This window comes from Schistocerca americana, chromosome 3 (assembly GCF_021461395.2).
Source record: "Schistocerca americana isolate TAMUIC-IGC-003095 chromosome 3, iqSchAmer2.1, whole genome shotgun sequence".
Classification (NCBI taxonomy): domain Eukaryota; kingdom Metazoa; phylum Arthropoda; class Insecta; order Orthoptera; family Acrididae; genus Schistocerca; species Schistocerca americana.
In genome coordinates this window covers 616622033-616641918 of record NC_060121.1, presented here as the reverse complement: position 1 = coordinate 616641918, position 19886 = coordinate 616622033, and the positions used below count along the sequence as shown (strand labels likewise).

Genomic DNA, 19886 nt, shown 5'->3' with positions numbered 1-19886 from the left:
AGTATAAGCAGCCCCGGACTAACTTTCAAATGGCTTTTGAAGGTGTTCGACGTCCTATTGAAGTTTTATGTTTGCTCAGCGATTTCGACATTCGTGCAAAGTAACATTTTGTTGAGAATGTCATCTGATAAAAAGCTCAAAACGTTTTAGGATGTCATACGTACGTCCAGTGGAGGCAATCGGTCCTTGGTGAGTACGGACTACTATGTTCACTGCTAGAGTTCAACCAGTGGTTTCACACAAACTTCATTTTCCAGGCCGTTCCTGTGTTAGACGTTAGTTCGCCTGCAAATGGCGTGAATACGTATTGGAAGTTGTCCACAGAGGATGACATTGTGACTGACGACTAGAAAGCTGCTGAGGAACGCTTCTTCCTTGAACCACTCTTGTTGCTTGTGCTGTGCACGTTTCTCAGGGCAGTATTTTTGGGGCGAATAGCTGACTGTTTTTCCTTCTTCTGACTTTACCAACAGTCGCTTCATTCTCATTTTGGGCCACCGTTGCATGAGTGTTACTTCATCAGAATCTCATGTAGATTCAGCAGTGTCATCGGAAACGATGTCTTCGTTTTCGGCGTCGTAGTCTTCGTCAGAATCATCAGATGATGATATGTCAAGATCTGATTCCATTGCATCCAAAACACTCGGTTTTTGGGTAATTCGCCAGAACGTAAAGAGAAATGAAAGTTACGGACTAGGTACACAACCCACTTACAACCAACATCCAATCAAACAGCTATAGCAAATTGGTCATTCATTATTAAACGTTCATCGAATCGACGAGTCCACTTTATTCGTGAATACCACACATTAATCATTTCCACAAATCAGCATTTACGTGCACACATACTTTCGTCGATTCTTCAGTGATGAGTCCCGCTTCTATGTAGGTCCTGATGACCAACGAAGACGTGTCTCGAAATGCACCAGACAGCCGTGGAATACCAACCTGACTGTCATCCGCCTTACGACCCGGCAGCCAGGAGTGATGGTCTGGAGTGCCACTGTGCCACTTCGTTTCGTAGCAATACCCCTTTGGTTGTCACCCGCGACACCCTTACAGCTCGGTCGGTATTCTACGTCCAGTTTTGTTGCCTTTCATGGCAAGCCATCCTGTGGTTACACTTTAGGAAGATAATTCCCGCATCCACACGGTGAGAGACTCTACTGCTTGTCTTCATGCTTGCTCAAACCTACCTTGGCCAGCAAGGTCGCCGAATCTCTCCCCAATTCAGAAGTGTGGGGTACTATGGGCAGGGCCCTCCGATGAGCTCGGTATTTTGATGATCTAACGCGCCAGTTGGACAGAATTTGGCACGATATCCGATAACAGGACATGTAACAATTCTGTCGATCAATGTCAAGCCGAATAACTTCTTGCATAGGTCCAGAATTGTACCCACGCATTATTGACTTGGTCTGTTTGTGAAGCTCTTCCTCTGGAGTAAATGATTCAATTTTTCTAAAATTGTAGTCATTTGTTTCTCCGTAGATCCATATCGTATCAACAGATTTCCGACACATTTGCATAATTCCTTCGCAGTGCGTTCGGTTTTTAAATTGTTTTTGGATGATGTTTCACAGAAGAAGTGAAAGAAAAAATCTCAAAATTGTTAATCACACGATAAAAATATTCTTTTTCCATTTGTCATTCGACTTCAACCGTAAAACATTCTCTAAGTCTTCGATTTCGTCAGATCGGTACTTTGCAAGTTGTTATTGTTGTGGTCTTCAGTCCTGAGACTGGTTTAATGCAGCTCTCCATGCTACTCTATCCTGTGCAAGCTTTTTCATCTCCCAGTACCTACTGTAGCCTACATCCTTCTCAATCTGCTTAGTGTATACATCTCTTGGTCTCCCTCTACGATTTTTACCCTCCACGCTGCCCTCCAATACTAAATTGGTGATCCCTTGATGCCTCAGAACATGTCCTACCAACCGATCCCTTCATCTGGTCAAGTTGTGCCACAAACTTCTCTTCTCCCCAATCCTATTCAATACTTCCTCATTAGTTATGTGATCTACCCATCTAATCTTCAGCATTCTTCTGTAGCACCACATTTCGAAAGCTTCTATTCTCTTCTTGTCCAAACTATTTATCGTCCATGTTTCACTTCCATACATGGCTACACTCCATACAAATACTTTAAGAAACGACTTCCTGACACCTAAATCTATACTCGATGTTAACAAATTCCTCTTCTTCAGAAACGCTTTCCTTGCCATTGCCAGTCTACATTTTATATCCTCTCTACTTCGACCATCATCAGTTATTTTGCTCCCCAAACAGAAAAACTCCTTTACTACTTTAAGTGTCTCATTTCCTAATCTAATTCCCTCAGCATCACCCGACTTAATTAGACCACATTCCATTATCCTTGTTTTGCGTTTGTTTATGGTCATCTTATATCCTCCTTTCAAGACACTGTCCATTCCGTTCAACTGCTCTCCCAAGTCCTTTGCTGTCTCTGACAGAATTACAACGTCATCGGCGAACCTCAAAGTTTTTATTTCTTCTCCATGAATTTTAATACCTACTCCGAACTTTTCTTTTGTTTCCTTTACTGCTTGCTCAATATACAGATTGAACAACATCGGGGAGAGGCTACAACCCTGTCTTACTCCCTTCCCAACCACTGCTTCCCTTTCATGTTCCTCGACTCTTATAACTGCCATCTGGTTTCTGTACAAATTGTAAATAGCCTTTCGCTCCCTGTATTTTACCCCTGCCACCTTTAGAATTTGAAAGAGAATATTCCAGTCAACATTGTCAAAAGCTTTCCCTCAGTCTACAAATGCTAGAAACGTAGGTTTGCCTTTCCTTAATCTTTCTTCTAAGATAAGTCGTAAGGTCAGTATTGCCTCACGTGCTCCAGTGTTTCTACGGAATCCAAACTGATCTTCCCCGAGGTTGGCTTCTACTAATTTTTCCATTCGTCTGTAAAGAATTCGTGTTAGTATTTTGCAGCTGTGACTTATTAAACTGATAGTTCGGTAATTTTCGCATCTGTCAACACCTGCTTTCTTTGGGATTGGAATTATTATATTCTTCTTGGAGTCTGAGGGTATTTCGCCTGTTTCATACATCTTGCTCACCAGATGGTAGAGTTTTGTCAAGACTGGCTCTCCCAAGGCCGTCAGTAGTTCCAATGGAATGTTGTCTACTCCTGGGGCCTTGTTTCGACTCAGGTCTTTCAGTGCTCTGTCAAACTCTTCACACAGTATCATATCTCCCATTTCATCTTCATCTACATCCTCTTCCATTTCCATAATATTGTCCTCAAGTACATCGCCCTTGTATAGACCCTCTATATACTCCTTCCACCTTTCTGCTTTCCCTTCTTTGCTTAGAACTGGGTTTCCATCTGAGCTCTTGATATTCATACAAGTCGTTCTCTTATCTCCAAAGGTCTCTTTAATTTTCCTGTAGGCAGTATCTATCTTACCCCTAGTGAGATAGGCCTCTACATCCTTACATTTGTCCTCTAGCCATCCCTGCTTAGCCATTTTGCAATTCCTGTCGATCTCATTTTTGAGACGTTGTAGGGAAGCAGCCTACTCACGCCGTAGTAAATTCACAGCAGTCTTTCCATTGTGTGCCAGCCAGTCCATTGTAACTAGCTCTGACGTCATAAATGTTGCGCAATACTTTAAAAATCAAATAAATAACCTGAAATGTTTCTAGCATGTCAGGAGTAATACTAAATTAATATGTGTTGAATATCAGTTCGATAACTTCAGCCATTTTCGAAATTTGGACGTTTTTCTGTAAAAATCATTGGCGCAACAGAAAAGAGCTAGAAAGTTAAAATTTTATATTTAGATTCATCTTTCATAATAATTTAATAAAAACAGCACTCTGGATTTCACAAATTAAAATTTTAGTGGAAATTCATGATTTTCTGGTTTTCGTCTTAAAACTTAAGGAAGCAAGATAGATTAAGTAGGGTAATAAATAAGGCTAGGATGTTTATATTTAAGTAGAATGGACATCCGCTATCACCATAAGGATGTGAGAAGTTTCATTTGAATATCTATAAAACTATAGCGATAGCGTATCTCCAAAGGGCCAGTTCAGAGCTCGGCTACTGCGTGCAGTGTAATTAAATTAATTCTCCCGCCCAAAATATTTAACTTAGCCACGTCAAAATTTTATTATCAATACTTACCTGCGTGCTGAATGCACATTTAAATTGAGAGCTTCATCGGCCATCAGCAAGACAAGCTAGGATTTATTGGATAACTTAATGTGGTGCATTACTAGCCCAGTGGCTAGTCGGGAGAGCCGATTTGATCAGGCGTTCCCTTAGCCGTCCGCACCGCGGCTTTATATATAAGAACGCTGCCCGAGTAAGCGAGGCCCCAGTTCTCTCCAGACGCTGAATAGCACGCCAACTGTGTCGGGAGTCGCGTCGCGTCGGTATCATTGCTACAAACATCCTCGGATGCCGTATTAAGTTACTCGAGATACGCGTAACCATGAAATCATTTTCGAGTGAAGTGTTAATTCTGGGTTGACTTTAATTATCGATCTTCAGTTTGCGTATTGTCGTATTTTCACGTGCCGCCGTGGGACAAACATTCTACCATTATTTAGCGTGGCGTTTGATGAACCTAATCATCAAATTATGGCGAGCATTCATTTTAACATTTAATTTGGACATTTATAGTTGCATCAGCGCATTAGACTCTGAACTGCTCTGTTAGGTAGATTGTGTGGATTCTTTTGTTTTCATCTGTGACTTTCAGAATACAGAACTTTTTTTTCACGACCGTTTTTAATTAGAAATCCCAGACAATCTCCTAATTCCTCAGAGCTATAAGCTGTAACTATAAGTGTATTCTCAGATGAAGTGGGCACTAGGAATTCTAATTACAGGCTTCACGTTTTGCTAATCACTTCCTGGTTGCCAATATTGTAGTTAGAGAGCCAGTGTTGAGAACGGCGAAAGACAGCATAAATAACATTCTAAATAATAGGAACATTTAACAACAATAATTCCACCCGCCGCCGCACATGTGGTTAATCGGCCGGGAAATGCAGTATTTCTCCATTCAAACAAACATTTATGCAACAGTTAAACAATAATTCTATCCGCCGCCCCACAACGTTTGTATTTCTTTTTGCCTGCTTCATTTACTGCATTTTTATATTTTCTCCTTTCATCAATTAAATTCAATATTTCTTCTGTTACCCAAGGATTTCTACTAGCCCTCGTCTTTTTACCTACTTGATCCTCTGCTGCCTTCGCTTCTTCATCCCTCAAAGCTACCCATTCTTCTTCTACTGTATTTCTTTCCCCCATTCCTGTCAATTGTTCCCTTATTATCTCCCTGAAACTCTCTACAACCTCTGGTTCTTTCAGTTTATCCAGGTCCCATCTCCTTAAATTCCCACCTTTTTGCAGTTTCTTCAGTTTTAATCTACAGGTCATAACCAATAGATTGTGGTCAGATTCCACATCTGCCCCTGGAAATGTCTCACAATTTAAAACCTGGTTCCTAAATCTCTGTCTTACCATTATATAATCTATCTGATACCTTTAAGTATCTCCAGGGTTCTTCCATGTATACAACCTTCTTTCATGATTCTTAAACCACGTGTTAGCTATGATTATGTTGTGCTCTGTGCAAAATTCTACTAGGCGGCTTCCTCTTTCATTTCTTAGCCCCAATCCATATTCACCTACTATGTTTCCTTCTCTCCCTTTTCCTACACTCGAATTCCAGTCACCCATGACTATTAAATTTTCGTCTCCCTTCACAATCTGAATAATTTCTTTTATTTCATCATACATTTCTTCAATTTCTTCATCATCTGCAGAGCTAGTTGGCATATAAACTTGTACTACTGTAGTAGGTGTGGGCTTCGTATCTATCTTGGCCACAATAATGCGTTCACTAAGCTCTTTGTAGTAGCTTACCCGCATTCCTATTTTCCTATTCATTATTAAACCTACTCCTGCATTACCCCTATTTGATTTTGTGTTTATAACCCTGTAGTCACCTGACCAGAAGTCTTGTTCCTCCTGCCACCGAACTTCACTAGTTCCCACTATATCTAACTTCAACCTATCCATTTCCCTTTTTAAATTTTCTAACCTACCTGCCCGATTAAGGGATCTGACATTCCACGCTCCGATCTGTAGAACGCCAGTTTTCTTTCTCCTGATAACGACATCCTCTTGAGCAGTCACCGCCCGGAGATCCGAATGGGGGACTATTTTACCTCCGGAATATTTTACCCAAGAGGACGCCATCATCATTTAATCATACAGTAAAGCTGCATGCCTTCGGAAAAAATTATGGCTGTAGTTTCCCCTTGCTTTCAGCCGTTCGCAGTACCAGCACAGCAAGGCTGTTTTGGTTATTGTTACAAGGCCAGATCAGTCAATCATCCAGACTGTTGCCCTTGCAACTACTGAAAAGGCTGCTGCCCCTCTTCAGGAACTACACGTTTGTCTGGCCTCTCAACAGATAACCCTCCATTGTGGTTTCACCTACGGTATGGCTATCTGTATCGCTGAGGCACGCAAGCCTCCCCACCAACGGCAAGGTCCATGGTTCATTGGGGGGGGGGGGGGGACATTGCAAGTATCAATGTCGATAAGAGACAAAAATCGTCAAGCTTCTCGATTCATCGGATGTATGAACTATCTACTATCTTCTTCTTCTTTCGTTACGGCGTCTGTAGGACCACCGGTAGCCCCTTCGTGGACTGCATTTTCCTCTTCTTCTCCCAGAACCTCTTCATTCTTCCTCTTCTTCTCTCCCGCTCCTCTTCCGAGATCTTCAGTGTCCGTTTCTCCTGTCGGCTCCACTGGTGACACACTAATCTTTTCCTGTATTCTTCTTGTCATCGATCTCCGGCATACTGTTTGGTGTATATTTGTTCCCCCAGTTTTCCTTTCCTTCGACCTTAATCCCAAATTCCAACGAACCCTTCCGAAGTTCAAGAACACACTTAGTTCCTGTCTTTCCCCTTGTCTTCCCTGTTGTTTCCCACACGCTCTTCGTCATTCTGTCCATACTCATCCTAACTACATGTCCAGCAAACCTTGCCCTTTTGAGTCTGAATTCCCTGGATATTGTTGTAATGTTCCGGTACAATTCTTCCCTAGGTCTTCGCATCCACCTCTTTTGGGACCTAGTATTTTTGACCTAGTATTTTTCTTAGTATTTTTCTCTCTTCTTTCTCTAGTTGTTCTGCCCCATTTCTTCCTAGTGTCATCGTCTCAGCAGCATATAATACTGCATTTCTCACCGTTGCCTTGTAGTGTCTTATCTCTGTGCAAATATATATATATATATATATATATATAATTAAATTTGTACAGAACTCTTAGAAGGCGAATCCTCCTCTCACCCGTCTAATGTTTTCGTGGTGGTAATTATAGCTACCCGTCACAAATTGTGTCAAGAGAACTTCGCAGGGCACCTTTTAGACCACAAAGCTCACCGTGCCTTATGTTCCTGCGACATCTGGGAGAAATGTTATGTAGACGAGTGTAACAGTGCTACAGTTATGGATCTCAGGCGCTCTCCTCTGGCCTTAGACGACCGCCCTGCATTGGAGTGTATGGTGAGCGATCGGGGTGAAGCACCCTCTGAGGAGCACGACCGCGAGGCGAATGCCTGCGCGGCGGACGAGGACGCGTCCGACGAGGAGGAGCCGGTGGCGCACGTCGGCCTGCGGGACGTGTTGCGGCTCAACGCCCCGGAGTGGCCGCTGGCGCTCACCAACACGGTCTGCACCACCCTCCGGGGCTTCGCCAGTTCCGCCGCCAGCGTCGTCTTCGCAGACGTCATTGGGGTCAGTAACACCGCTCCACTGGCCTATGCTACTTCAGTTTTCATTTGGAACAGATTGCGTGAACGCAGTGCAACAAAGGCATAGTATTCTAACGGCAGATAGAAAAACACTCCTCTCGTAGCAAAACAGAGGTGAATGCGTCCTGGGCGGAGTTAGTGATGTATACTCGCACTTTTTTACTTGCTAGTATTAGTGCCCATGTTATGTAATATAATGTATCGTATCAAGTAAGGTAACACGATGGCATTTCTCATGTCATATGTTGTGCAGTATGTCACAACGTGTCGTTAGAGTGTAGGATCCATGCATCCTCACTCTGGGATAGTACATATTATAGATTTACTCCCACCTTCGTATACGTCCTCTTCTAGATGGCTTCCACGCTCTAGAAGCGTATGTATTTGTTTTTTTCCCTCACATCCCTCACCATACATGGGGTGAGTAAATATTTTTGAAGTTGCCAGATAAGTCGAAAAACTACTTCCCTTCTTTTATATCCCTAACTCTGACTAGGACACGTTCGTCAGTTTTTGTGCAACGATAGAAGCATTTTTCATTGCGATTCCTAACTTTTACTCTACTATAATTTTGACATTAGGCCACGGATAGCTTGGCAACCGATGTAGATTTTTGTTGCCTCGGACGACGGCTTATCCGGTATAGGATTTTTAATTGTCTTTCGAACAATATTGCTTATATCGTGGCAAAACTTTTCCAAAACAACAGGACGACCATTAAATACACGTATTTGTCTACCTTCCTACAAAATTTGAACCGATTTGTTCGAAACATGCTACTGGCGCGCGTAAGGAAACCTCACAAGACATGTGTTTTTGAACGTAAAATCCAAACAAAGCAAGATCTTTTTTCAAACTGTTAAAACTTCTCTTAGACCAAGGTCTGATACACCGGTTGATCAAATCTGAACCATCAGTCCCACTTCAATCCAATTATTTACAGGTTTCTATTTTTGTACGAAAAATCCGAACAGTGTAATACAAATGGTGCTGTTAGCTGAGCATTAATTTCATCAATCTTCTGTAAAAGGAATTAAACGATTCGTAAAATTTTCCTGAGTGCCAGCACCGGTTCGTCGTTCAAACCTTGCTTAACATACTGCAAGTAGCTACAGCAAGACAGATGTTCGAATGGCTATAAAAATGGCTGCTCTTCCGGGCTAAACCGTAAACGTTTTACCCGATGTTCCCAGCTCAAACAGGAACCTAGCACCAAGACATCCTCCACCCCCCAAAATCGCGTTTCTAGGCGCGGCCTTTACAGACATATGTGTTACTGCACTTCCACGCTGTAATGATTAAAACAATAATGTTAAACGGTTAGGAGTTGAAGAGAGAGCTTTGCAAATTCCTCTAGCGTCCTTACGAATAATTAGGAAAAGTGCAAAAAGGAAAGATAAAATACGATTTATCATCAAGTATTCCCGCCTGTAAGTTGTGCTGCAAATACGTGTATGTATGATACACCAGCGTGGTCCCAAGATAACTAACAGCTGTGAGTTTGGCCTATAATCACAGTCGTGTTCGCACTTTCATTGTGTCTTCCTAAATAGCTATTGATGTTACCTATTTGTCTGAACAGGTGTTTCACTGTATTCAGGACTATCTAGCAGAGAACTCAGCACATTCCTTGTTTCGTGATTTGTACCCATCTCGTCAATTATTTGTTGGGTGTATACCTCTGTCTTCAACGATAATTTTTACCCTGTGCAGCTCCGTCTAGTACTATGGAAGTGATTCACTTAAACTGTGGTTTGAGTCTCACCCGTCTACTTGTCAATGTTTTCCACATATTCCTTTAATCGTCGAAACAGCAAAGGGCCATTTTTTTACCTTCTCAGTCCACTTAATTCTTAACATCCTTATACAGCACACATCTCAAACAGTTTGATTCTGTTCTTTTCGTGTTTTCTCACAGTCGTTGCTACCTAATAATTGTGCTACGTGACGCCTAACTTAAATTCTCAAGCACAAGTGGATGAGTTATACATTTGAACTGAAATCGTCGTAGAAGAGAAACGGTACGTTTCCGAACGTGGGTTCCTATTCAGTATATTATGTACTCATTGTCCTCTACAAGTTCTAGAAATTTGTAATGGGGATTTCCGCTTAGTATATTACGAATGCTAAAATTCGGCACATGCCAGTTTGTATATGTACCCAGTTACTCGTCCCTCTGACTAAGGAAAGCCGTTTCGAAAATTAGGATGATAAATTCATACAGACATTCGCAAAAAGGAAACTACGAATTCAAGTAAAGATTCGCTTCACGCGATACCAAAGAGCATTTATTATCTTGATTGCTAATGTAAATAAGTGCGATTGTTACCTGCATCGAAAAATAAACTGTTTAAAGGATCCCGTCCAAAATTGAAACCTGTACTGAACCTGCTCCGAAGAGCACGATCCACTCCCCACACACTCCCCAGAAACAAAGCGATCTAGTTTCCCTTGCTAGTCCCACGTTTTTTGGCGCAACTCTACAGCCTGTGGTGGCAGACCAGTCGCAAAAACCGCCAACGAGGCGCCAGGTTTTTGTCCAGTCGGAAGTACGGTAAAAAGGCTGGGAGTCGTCGTTTTGGACCTACGTCAGGTAACCAAACAAAATTTTGAACAGTCTTCGCTGGTAAATTTCCACTACTTCACATGTTTGCTTGCTTGACCAACCATTAGTAAAAAATGACGGGATATCCGTTGCTCTCGGCCACGTTAGGTCACAAGCTGTGTTTGAACAAGATTCTAGGGAAAGTTCCCAAAAACAGATGTAAGAATAACTACCTTGATCACTACTGTTGCGTGTGCACATCCGATTACCCACCAATCCACACATTGCAGAGCTGTTCATGCTACTGATTACGGAAAAGGCTAAAAATGTTGCTTATGTGAAACACAAAAATAATCATCATTAAATAATATCATTAAATAAATAATAAATAATAAATAATATCATTAAATAATCATCATAAAATTATGCAATCCTTCTCCCAGCACTGAAATTAGGTGTTACAAATGACAATTACAAGAAAGGAGACTGAAACGGTCACCTTTCAACGCTTTTGGTGATAAAACACTGGAAATAATGTCAAGCATGCAATTACTATCAGAAACTGTCAGCAGCGACCTGAGATGGGAGGAAAAAGTTGTAGGAAAATCAGATGTCAGGCTGAGATTCACTGGAAGAATCTTAAAGAAATGCAATTCATCCACGAAAGAAGTGATTTACAAAACGTTTGTAGGACTGATTCATGAGTAGTGCTCATCTCTCTGAGTCCCTCACCAAGGTCGGAATAATAGTAGAGATAGATAAAATCCAACGAATAGCAGTTCAGTTGGCGCGAGGGCCTTACGGACAGCTCAACAAATGGTTCAAATGGCTCTGAGCACTACGGGACTCAACTGCTGAGGTCATTAGTCCCCTAAACTTAGAACTAGTTAAACCTAACTAACCTAAGGACATCACAAACATCCATGCCCGAGGCAGGATTCGGACAGCTCAACAAATTCCTCTGGTAGACGCTGCAAGCGAGCTGTTGAGCACGGTGAGTGTTGCTACATAAATTCCGAGAAATTTCAAATTTTAAATCAATAAATTGGGCACTACATTGCTTCCTCTCTACCGTGAAACGAGGACGACGAGAAAATCGAAGAAATCAGCGCTCATTCGAAGGTTTATCGACAGGCGTATATCTTCCCACGCACGATTTGTAAATGTAACAGGGTAAGGATGAAATTTTAGTGTCACAAAAAGTACTCTCCGCCAAACATCATAAAATAGCTTGTGGAGGATGCTGCTTCGATCAGGCATCGTGGGATTCAATGCTCTTGCGCAGTGAAAGGGGTCAAACAAGGATCATACATCGTCAGCGCGTCATCAGAAAGACTCGTATGGAAGCGTTTGCGATGGTACTGAATCTCTGGTAAAGTTTGTTGGAGGTCAGCACAAGTCAGACTAAAAATAACTACTAAACATCTGCCATGTGGCTCTAACTGTACGACAAAATATAGGGATGCCTGCAGGACAAATGTCTGTGGGGCTTACAGAAATCTCAGGAATCGCAGTTTCGCAACAGACTGTTATCACAGGCTCGGAGCATTTGATATGTTTGCTAGAGGCTCGGCCGCCTTTGTATCGCTGGTTGCATTGAAACGACTAGCCTGTTTACTGTTGATTCGTCTGCGTACACATTTGACTGTGTCCAAACGAATAAGTGTGCTCTTCACAGATGAAGCCCTTTTTTTTTTTTTTTTACAAATAGATTGCATCACATACATGTTCAACACATAAAATGACTAAGTAGTTATTTTGCTTAAAATGTATTACACTACAGTACAGAAATCCGCCATTTCTGAATCACTTGAACGGTTTCAACCGAGGGTGTTGCTGAAGGAATATCCACTTAATGTTAATCACAAAATACTTTCGAATACATAATTTAAAGAAAATATTCACGTTAACTTAAAATCAGGAAAGGATGTATGACAGAAGCCTTTACATAGTGATATGTGTTCTTGATTCCAGTGCAGCGTATAAATCTATTTACACAGTGATGTTGTTTATAAAATAAATTTTTCACCAAATACTGTTACTCGCGAGGGCGTAATTTCACACCATGTGTGATGACACACTAACAGACAATATCTGCTCAAAAATTTAAGAAAATACTAACACTATGCTTGGAACTAGTGTTGTCTGCACGAAGTGGCAGCTTCATCTTGAGGCTGCAGTCACCTTTTGTCCGTGTTTACATACAAGTAAATTTCTTTTTAAAGAGGCTCCACCTTATGCTTCTACCTAGAAAAGAATTATGTTTGCTGAAGGCGGAACCTATCCAAAAACAAAGTTAAGTGACAGCTAAAGGTGGAAAGACTGTTGCTGACGTAACAAGGAATATGTTGATGAAATCAAAATAGCTTTTGAGGGTGAAAAAAAATCAAAATAACGGTTTTTTTATTGTGCTGTCCAGAAGACAGGTTGATTCTAACTACGTTTGCAAATTTATTGTACTTGTAGATAACCCTTCATGCAGTTAGTCGTTGCAAGTTAAACGTTTTCTGTAAGAACGTAGTTCTGAGTTTGTTTACTTGAGAAAGAATATTTATATTTTGAACTAATTTGATCAGAATCGTAGTGGGTTTTGGAACTCTCATTAAAAAAATTGGCGAATTACATGAACATTTAAAATGTAGGATTAATGTAACTTCATTTATGATTTATGTACCCATAACAAGATATTCATACCAAATTCGAAACACCTGGAAATAATGAATAGGGCTTGCATTTTTAGGTTTTCACAAAAGTTCTTTCCTTTCTTAGAACAGCACTTACTGGGCTTAAGTACAGGCTAGGTTGCTTGGACCCAACGCAGTGGCTGTAGATATATTCTCAAAGCGACAATGCAATGACAATATGGCACACAAAATGTTGACTTAGTGCTAGCTGTATTATTTTGTTATACCATCCGAACTAAAAAAGTACGTGGACTCAGGTGTCACCATTACAGCAGAGTGCTCCCATATTATCGAGTTATAAAGATTAGCGACATTGCACTGTATATGTTCTTGATTCCAGTGCAGCATATAAATCTATTTATTACGTCTTTTCTTAAAATGTGCAAATTCACTTTACTGATTTTCCGTATTATTAATTCAGAAAATCTGTTTAAAATCCGTTTTCGTCTGCAAAACTCCTTTTTAACCCCTAGTTTTTCAATGTAACTCCTATTTAGCCCCTTTTAGTTCTGTAACCATGATCTTTGCACTTTTTCAGAATTTTAAAGTTAAAACCTTCAATCCGGACCCTGGTAATGAGTAACTACGACTTTACTCGTATGACTGACGGGCGTATTCTTTTGTAAAACAGAAGAAAAGCGAATTAAAATTTCCTTTCTCGTTCGGAAGTCTGCCTACATAGTTGAGTGACCGGTTGGTCCCGGTCGAGAATGCCAGTGTTCAGTTTTTACCGAATTGTTGGGTATTTCAGCCCCATTGTTCGGTGTTCGGTACGGAAGTATGAGTGGTTATGCATTTGTAAAGTTACATTCTTGTCACTAATTTATTCACTGATTTGTAAACTCAAGTCAGTAAACATTTGGTACGCTGTTTCCGGCCAGGGTGTGCTTTCTCGTGGCTTTGATTGGTAGTTGTATGTGTTCCTAGGCCGAATGCAGAGAAATAAAGAAAGAGACGACAACAAGCTTCTGCGCACACAAACTGTTTTCGCGGAAAACGTTTTCAGACGGAGAAGAAACACCAAACGTAAAAAATTCTCAGAAGAATGATGGCGGTCCCACGCAGTGATGTCTATGCAGAAAGAGTCTTCACTCAAGTGAATCATTTATGGTCTGACGCTAGAAACAAACCGAGTGTCGATAAAGTAAAAGAATAATCATGCATTCACTGTAATTTGAAGTTTGCAACATGCAATTACGTTAAACAAAAAGTTAAGGGTAACAAAAATTTGTTGAGAGCTGTACCTTCAATGTGAGTTCACCCTCAGCTTCAGTATACCAAATCTCTTCGATATGCAATGTTCAGTAATTTTGCCAATTTAATCTGGCCCTTCTAATGCTACAATGGAGGAACTTTCCTCGTTCGAAAATCGTCTGATTCACCACCTAAGCGTATATTTACACAATGATTTATTGTTTTTGAAGTTAGTTCTAGTGAGAAAAAATTGCTTTGAAATCCGCGTGATTCACGTCATGCAACAAATAAAATCGAAATACATGGCAAAGAGCGTGAGGACAATGCTGATGCAAAAGATAAAAACAAAAAATGAGATATGACCTGCTGATTTTTGCTAGCTTTTAGACTCTGAACATATATCGGATTTTAAAATATTTGTTATTATTTTGTGGCAACGTTATTTTAACGGACACTCTGTTTCCAGACATTTTTCCAGAATCGTTTGCAAGGCGTCACCATTCAAACAGAATTATTTGACAAATATTTTAAGTCTTTCATGCCTAAAAACTTATTTGCACTATTCTTTTGAACGATCTTATCATAATTTGTGATGCAAAGATGGATATTAGATCTTTAATTCGTTGTCTGTAATTCTTCCTTCTTCTTTGATACGGGTGGTGTGTACGAACATACACAACACTAAACAGTGTTGAAATACCCAGTATGGCCTTCACCACGAAGACCTTTTGGAGGAGTTTGACTCCTGTCAACAAAACCTAAGAATCCATAGTTTGAGAGTGTTCCAAATGTATTCACATTGCTAGGTATGGCTTATTTCCTGACAAATAATGTATAAATACACTGTGAATATCAGTCTTTCAGTGATAATAATAAGCTTCTGTAATTAATTCTTTTTTACAACGTAACAATTGCTATGTTGTTTCTTGCAGGTCTTCTCTCTTTCGGATACAGCTGAGATGCGCAGGCAGGCTACTTGGTTCACTATCACCTTCCTCGTAATCGCAGTCACTAGCGCCGTCATCGGATTTCTGCAGGTTTGTTTCATTCTAATTCCACGTATGAAAGTAAAAACTGCGGAATCAAAGAAACAGCACGAAGCAGTTTTGAAGCAAAGAAAACATATATTCTAAATGAGGCATAATCCAAAAAAAACACAAGAAAACTGAAGACGTATAATATGTAGGAAATTACTGCGTGTTTCCAGTGTAATATTTTATTGTAGCCAATCACATTGCATCATCTTCAGTAACGAATCCGTGAGGATTACAGCAACGTTTCAAGGGTCTTACTCATGCGTTTGTTCTATTTACGTTTCTTTACACTCTGATTTCAATTTCTTGAGTTCCTGTTCTGAGCTTATGAATGAAGAGTATCCCTGTCTTTTTAAAGGAGGTAGATCGAAGAGTCATGAACAAGAAACACGAGTGTACTGCATCGTAAATAGTCTGAAAATGCCTTCCAGGGCCAAAACAGACATGTTATTGCCGTAAAAACGCACACGTTAACGAACTCACCTCTACTGTTGACTATCACACAGCTCAAAATCTTTCCCCTGGTTGTCCTTTGTGTTACAATTCACTTTGACGAGAAAGCGAAGAGATACGCATACACCAATATGAAGTTGTATTCTCTCTCAGTCTCGCCGTTGAAGTAAAATATTCACAGTTTCGAGGTTCAAGAATGAATTTACAATTTGCAGCGGAGTGCGCGCTTATGCGGATTCAAGGCCCGGTCGGGCAAACGGTTTCAATCTACCAGGACGTTTCAGTTTGTTGGTTTCCTCTTTCTAAGCGCAAGTAAAATTATGTTAATCATTAGCAGCGGGAAGTGACATGGGAGGATGTAAACGACAATAAGAGCAAGGACGTACCACTAAACGTGTATGCACGAATGACTTGGCTGCAAGTATGATTACGAACAGTCACTGTTGTCTGTATGACGTAAGGGGTAGTCGCAACAAAAATCTTTTAAAGGTAAACTACTCCATCAAGTCCCCATCTAACTGGAATAAAACTTCACCAATGGCCCATGCGTTGGGAACAAGGTGGATGCATGATGGGAAAACGGTACGTTTTGCTGGCGATGAGAGCCATGTAATTCACCAACATAGTTCAAGATGCAGAGGTCCCACAGAGACTGTTCTTTGGCCCCCGAGATCACCTGATTCGATCCTCTGGATTTTTACGTGCGGAGTCATTCCAAAACAAAAATATGCTGTACTCTATTTGGTATGTTGAAGAACTAGAGCGGACTGTAAATTCTTGTTAATATTTACGAGATGTTTCGACGGTGTTTCAAAGAAGTCAAGACTAACTGTAGATACGAGGCCAGTATTGCATTCAAATGCGAAGAACACACTTGGAAAAACACCTTTAACAGGTACGAGTGCGCAGTAAACAGTAACGTGTACAGTGTTGCGCAGTACTGTGTTTCCTGTTAACGTAGGCGTTAGGTGAAATTTGAGTCCAATTACGAGGACTCGCTGAAAAGTAATGCCTCTTAATTTTGAATATGTTCTCAATATCGCTTGTGGTGTTACGAGTCATGCGTATTATTAGGAATACTTCTCCGTCTGACGCTAGAAGGCCCGAATCGTAGCGTGCAACGTAGCGTTGTGTCACGGAGCTATGTCGGTACGTTAGAAACAGCACAAAGAACAGGAAGCAAGAATTCGAAAAGTACGTCTACTCGAGTACCTTCGCCTTGGGCGTTACAGTGCTAGAAGACACAAGAACGCTGGCGCATATTCAATAATCTGACGCCTTGAATTCACTGTTAATGATCGTCTTCCATACAGTACAGACTTAGTCCCATTCGATTTTCATTAGTCTCCAAACCTTAAAGAACACCTTCAAGGACATCATTTTACCCTGCCTGTTCATCTCCTCCAATTTGCTGATGACACCGCCTTCCTAGCCCTTTACCCTACATTTCAACGGTCCAGAACTACCCTCCAAACCCACCTCGACCAGTTCACCACTTGGTGCAACCAGTGCTTCCTTTGTATCAAACCCTCCAAGACCCAGGCAATCATCATAGGCCGCACCACCTGCTCCTTCCATGATTTTTAGCTAACCATTTATGGTCGTCCTATCCACCTCACCTCTACACTAAAATGCCCTGGCATCATCCTTGATTGCCACCTCACCTAGACTCCCCATCTCCTTATGGTCCAGCACAAAGCCCACAACAGACTCTGTCTCCTGAAACTCCTGTCTGGCCAGATATGGGGACTGCCTCCTTCCACCATTCTTCACACTTACAAATCCTTGAGCCACCCCATCCTTCGTTTTTCCAGTGTCACTTGGAATTCCACCTCTCCCAGATTCTATAAAGCCCTCCAAATCCTAGATTGCTATACACTCTGCCTTGCCTTCTGTATCCACCTTCCATCTCCCATGCGCATGCTCTACGACGTCATCCCCTTCCCCTACCTTCTTCTTCTCCTTCTGTATATCATCTGCTGACTCGATCCCACCCACCTCCTGGTGTCCCCCTTCCTCTCCAACCCCAGCTCTTTGTCACACCTTTAATGTTGTGTCCCACCCTCTCTCCATCTCCACACCCTACACCTTCTTTTCCAATGCAACTTCCAGCACCTACCCCTCCCAGATAATCAGCTTCGCCCTGACATCTACCCCTCCCACCAACCCTACCTTCCTCCCCCCTACTCCTCAGCACTCCCTCTCCCCTCCATTTATTTTCCCCTTAGTGGTTTCTCCCCTCCTACACCCTCTCCCCCTCATGTTCCCCCCTTCTGTGTCTCTGCACTCCCTCCTGCCTTGCCTTCCGTCTTCATCTCCACCTTGCCCATCTCCTGCCTTTTGGTGCGCCTGTTGACCCCCTTTTTTCTCTTTCTCCCGTCCCCCCAGCCCCCCACCGCACCTTCCTCCCGTCTTTTCCCCTCCTCTCTGGCCTCCAGTCCTTTGTCAGGTCCATATCAGTGGTTTTTGTTCTTCATGAGTGCTCTGTTGTTTCCAGTAGTTTTTAAGTGTCTCACTCTGTGTGATTTTCATAGTGTGGCCGACTTTTAACTTGTGTTTGACTTCAGTGTCTTTCAAGTGCACAACGAATTACTAGCTATGTTCTTTTACCCTTATGTCGACTTCTTAATTGGCCCCCAGCGCATGTCACCGTATTAGTGTATATTTTAACTCCCATCATCTCCATTTACTGTGTCTTTTTATGCTCCCCTTTTGTTCCCCTTCTTATGTAAGAGTTCCGTTTTTAATGTATTTTTGTGGAACCATTTGCCTCAAGAGCGGTGGACTGTGCCACTGCCAGCCCTCCTTTGCCCATATGGGGCAGGGGCATGAAATTACAATAAAGAAAAAAAAAAGCACCATTTTCATGGTGATGAAGCCGTGCAAGCAGAGGTGAGGTTGTGGCTCCATCAACACAGTCAGACATTCTACAGTGATGCTATGAGCAAACTGATCTCGCTTTGGGAGAAATGTGTTCATCGCCAGGGCAAGGGTGAACATGCAGTAGTCTGTAGGATGTGGGTGGGGCTGCTAGACCAGGGGGTATGGGGCATTTTTAATATTTTGAAAGATTGGCGATTTGTAAGCAGTCTTAAAAAAGTCTCTGTTCTGAGCCTGTTAAAACCACACGTAATACCGACTTCGTAATCATTTTCTTGAAAGGAAAACGCCTGACTACACTACATATTTCCTTTCCCTGAGTATTAGCGTGAGGAAGTGGAGGCGGCCCCCCTTACCCTTGAGCATGGGCATCCTTGCGCCAGGGTGACTATGTTGAGAAATAAATATACAGATATGAAGAATAATGACGAAAATTGTTACTAAAGTTAGTTTTATTTTAAAGGTCTAAAATTTTTACATAAAATTAGGAGCAGGGGACGTAATTGAAACGTATGTATTTCCAATAAATTTGTACTAACTAGGATGATATTGTGGCTCCTTAGCAATTATCTCGCAAATGGCTGCTTTTCCGACTGGTTTACTGCAACGTTTTTGGTTTTATTACCATATACTTTCATTATGCCCATTTTACACGATGAATGGTCCGCCCCAATAGCTGAACTGTCGGCATATTGGAATGCCAAGCACGGGGACCCGGGTTCGATTCCCGGCTGGGGCGGGATATTTTCTCTCGTCAGGGCCTGGGTGTTGTGTTGTCATCATCATTTCCTCCACATTGTCGACGCACAAGTCGCCCAATGTGGCGTCGCACTCAATAAGACTTGCACTTGGCGGCCGAACTTACCGTCTGGGAATTCCCGGCCACTGACGCCATATGATCATTTCCATTTTACACGACGAACGAACTTGTAATCGATTGAAACCCAGATGCTTGAATGGCACCCGTCTATCGTGTGAACGGGTTCACTATTATGATCGCGTTAGTATCGATGCGCGATAATTCTAGGTATAAAGGAATAGGGCTAGTACTAAATTCGGTCCTAGTAGCCTCACCGCCCATGCGCGAGCTAGTAGCTGTCTGGCGTGGTCACATCTCAGCTGCACGAATCCTGATTACCGTATGTTGAGTTTTGTTTCTGTTTATGGTCGTTTCAACATGACAAGGAACTTTCTGAGCAAGTGAGTATAGTGCACTGTTCGAAAATACTTTCACGGAAGTTTTTAAATCTTAGTAAATTTCATAAAT

At 41.7% G+C, this 19886-nt stretch overlaps 1 protein-coding gene across 1 annotated transcript in view; it reads left to right on the top strand.

Moving 5' to 3' along the window:
- LOC124606683 (ATP-dependent translocase ABCB1-like) overlaps nt 1-19886 on the top strand; it is a 222293-nt gene that overhangs the window by 143196 nt on the left and 59211 nt on the right. The window contains exons 14-15 of the mRNA XM_047138698.1: nt 7556-7812; nt 15185-15289. Coding sequence (XP_046994654.1) covers nt 7556-7812; nt 15185-15289 — 362 coding nt within the window. The remainder of the gene's footprint in view (nt 1-7555; nt 7813-15184; nt 15290-19886) is intronic.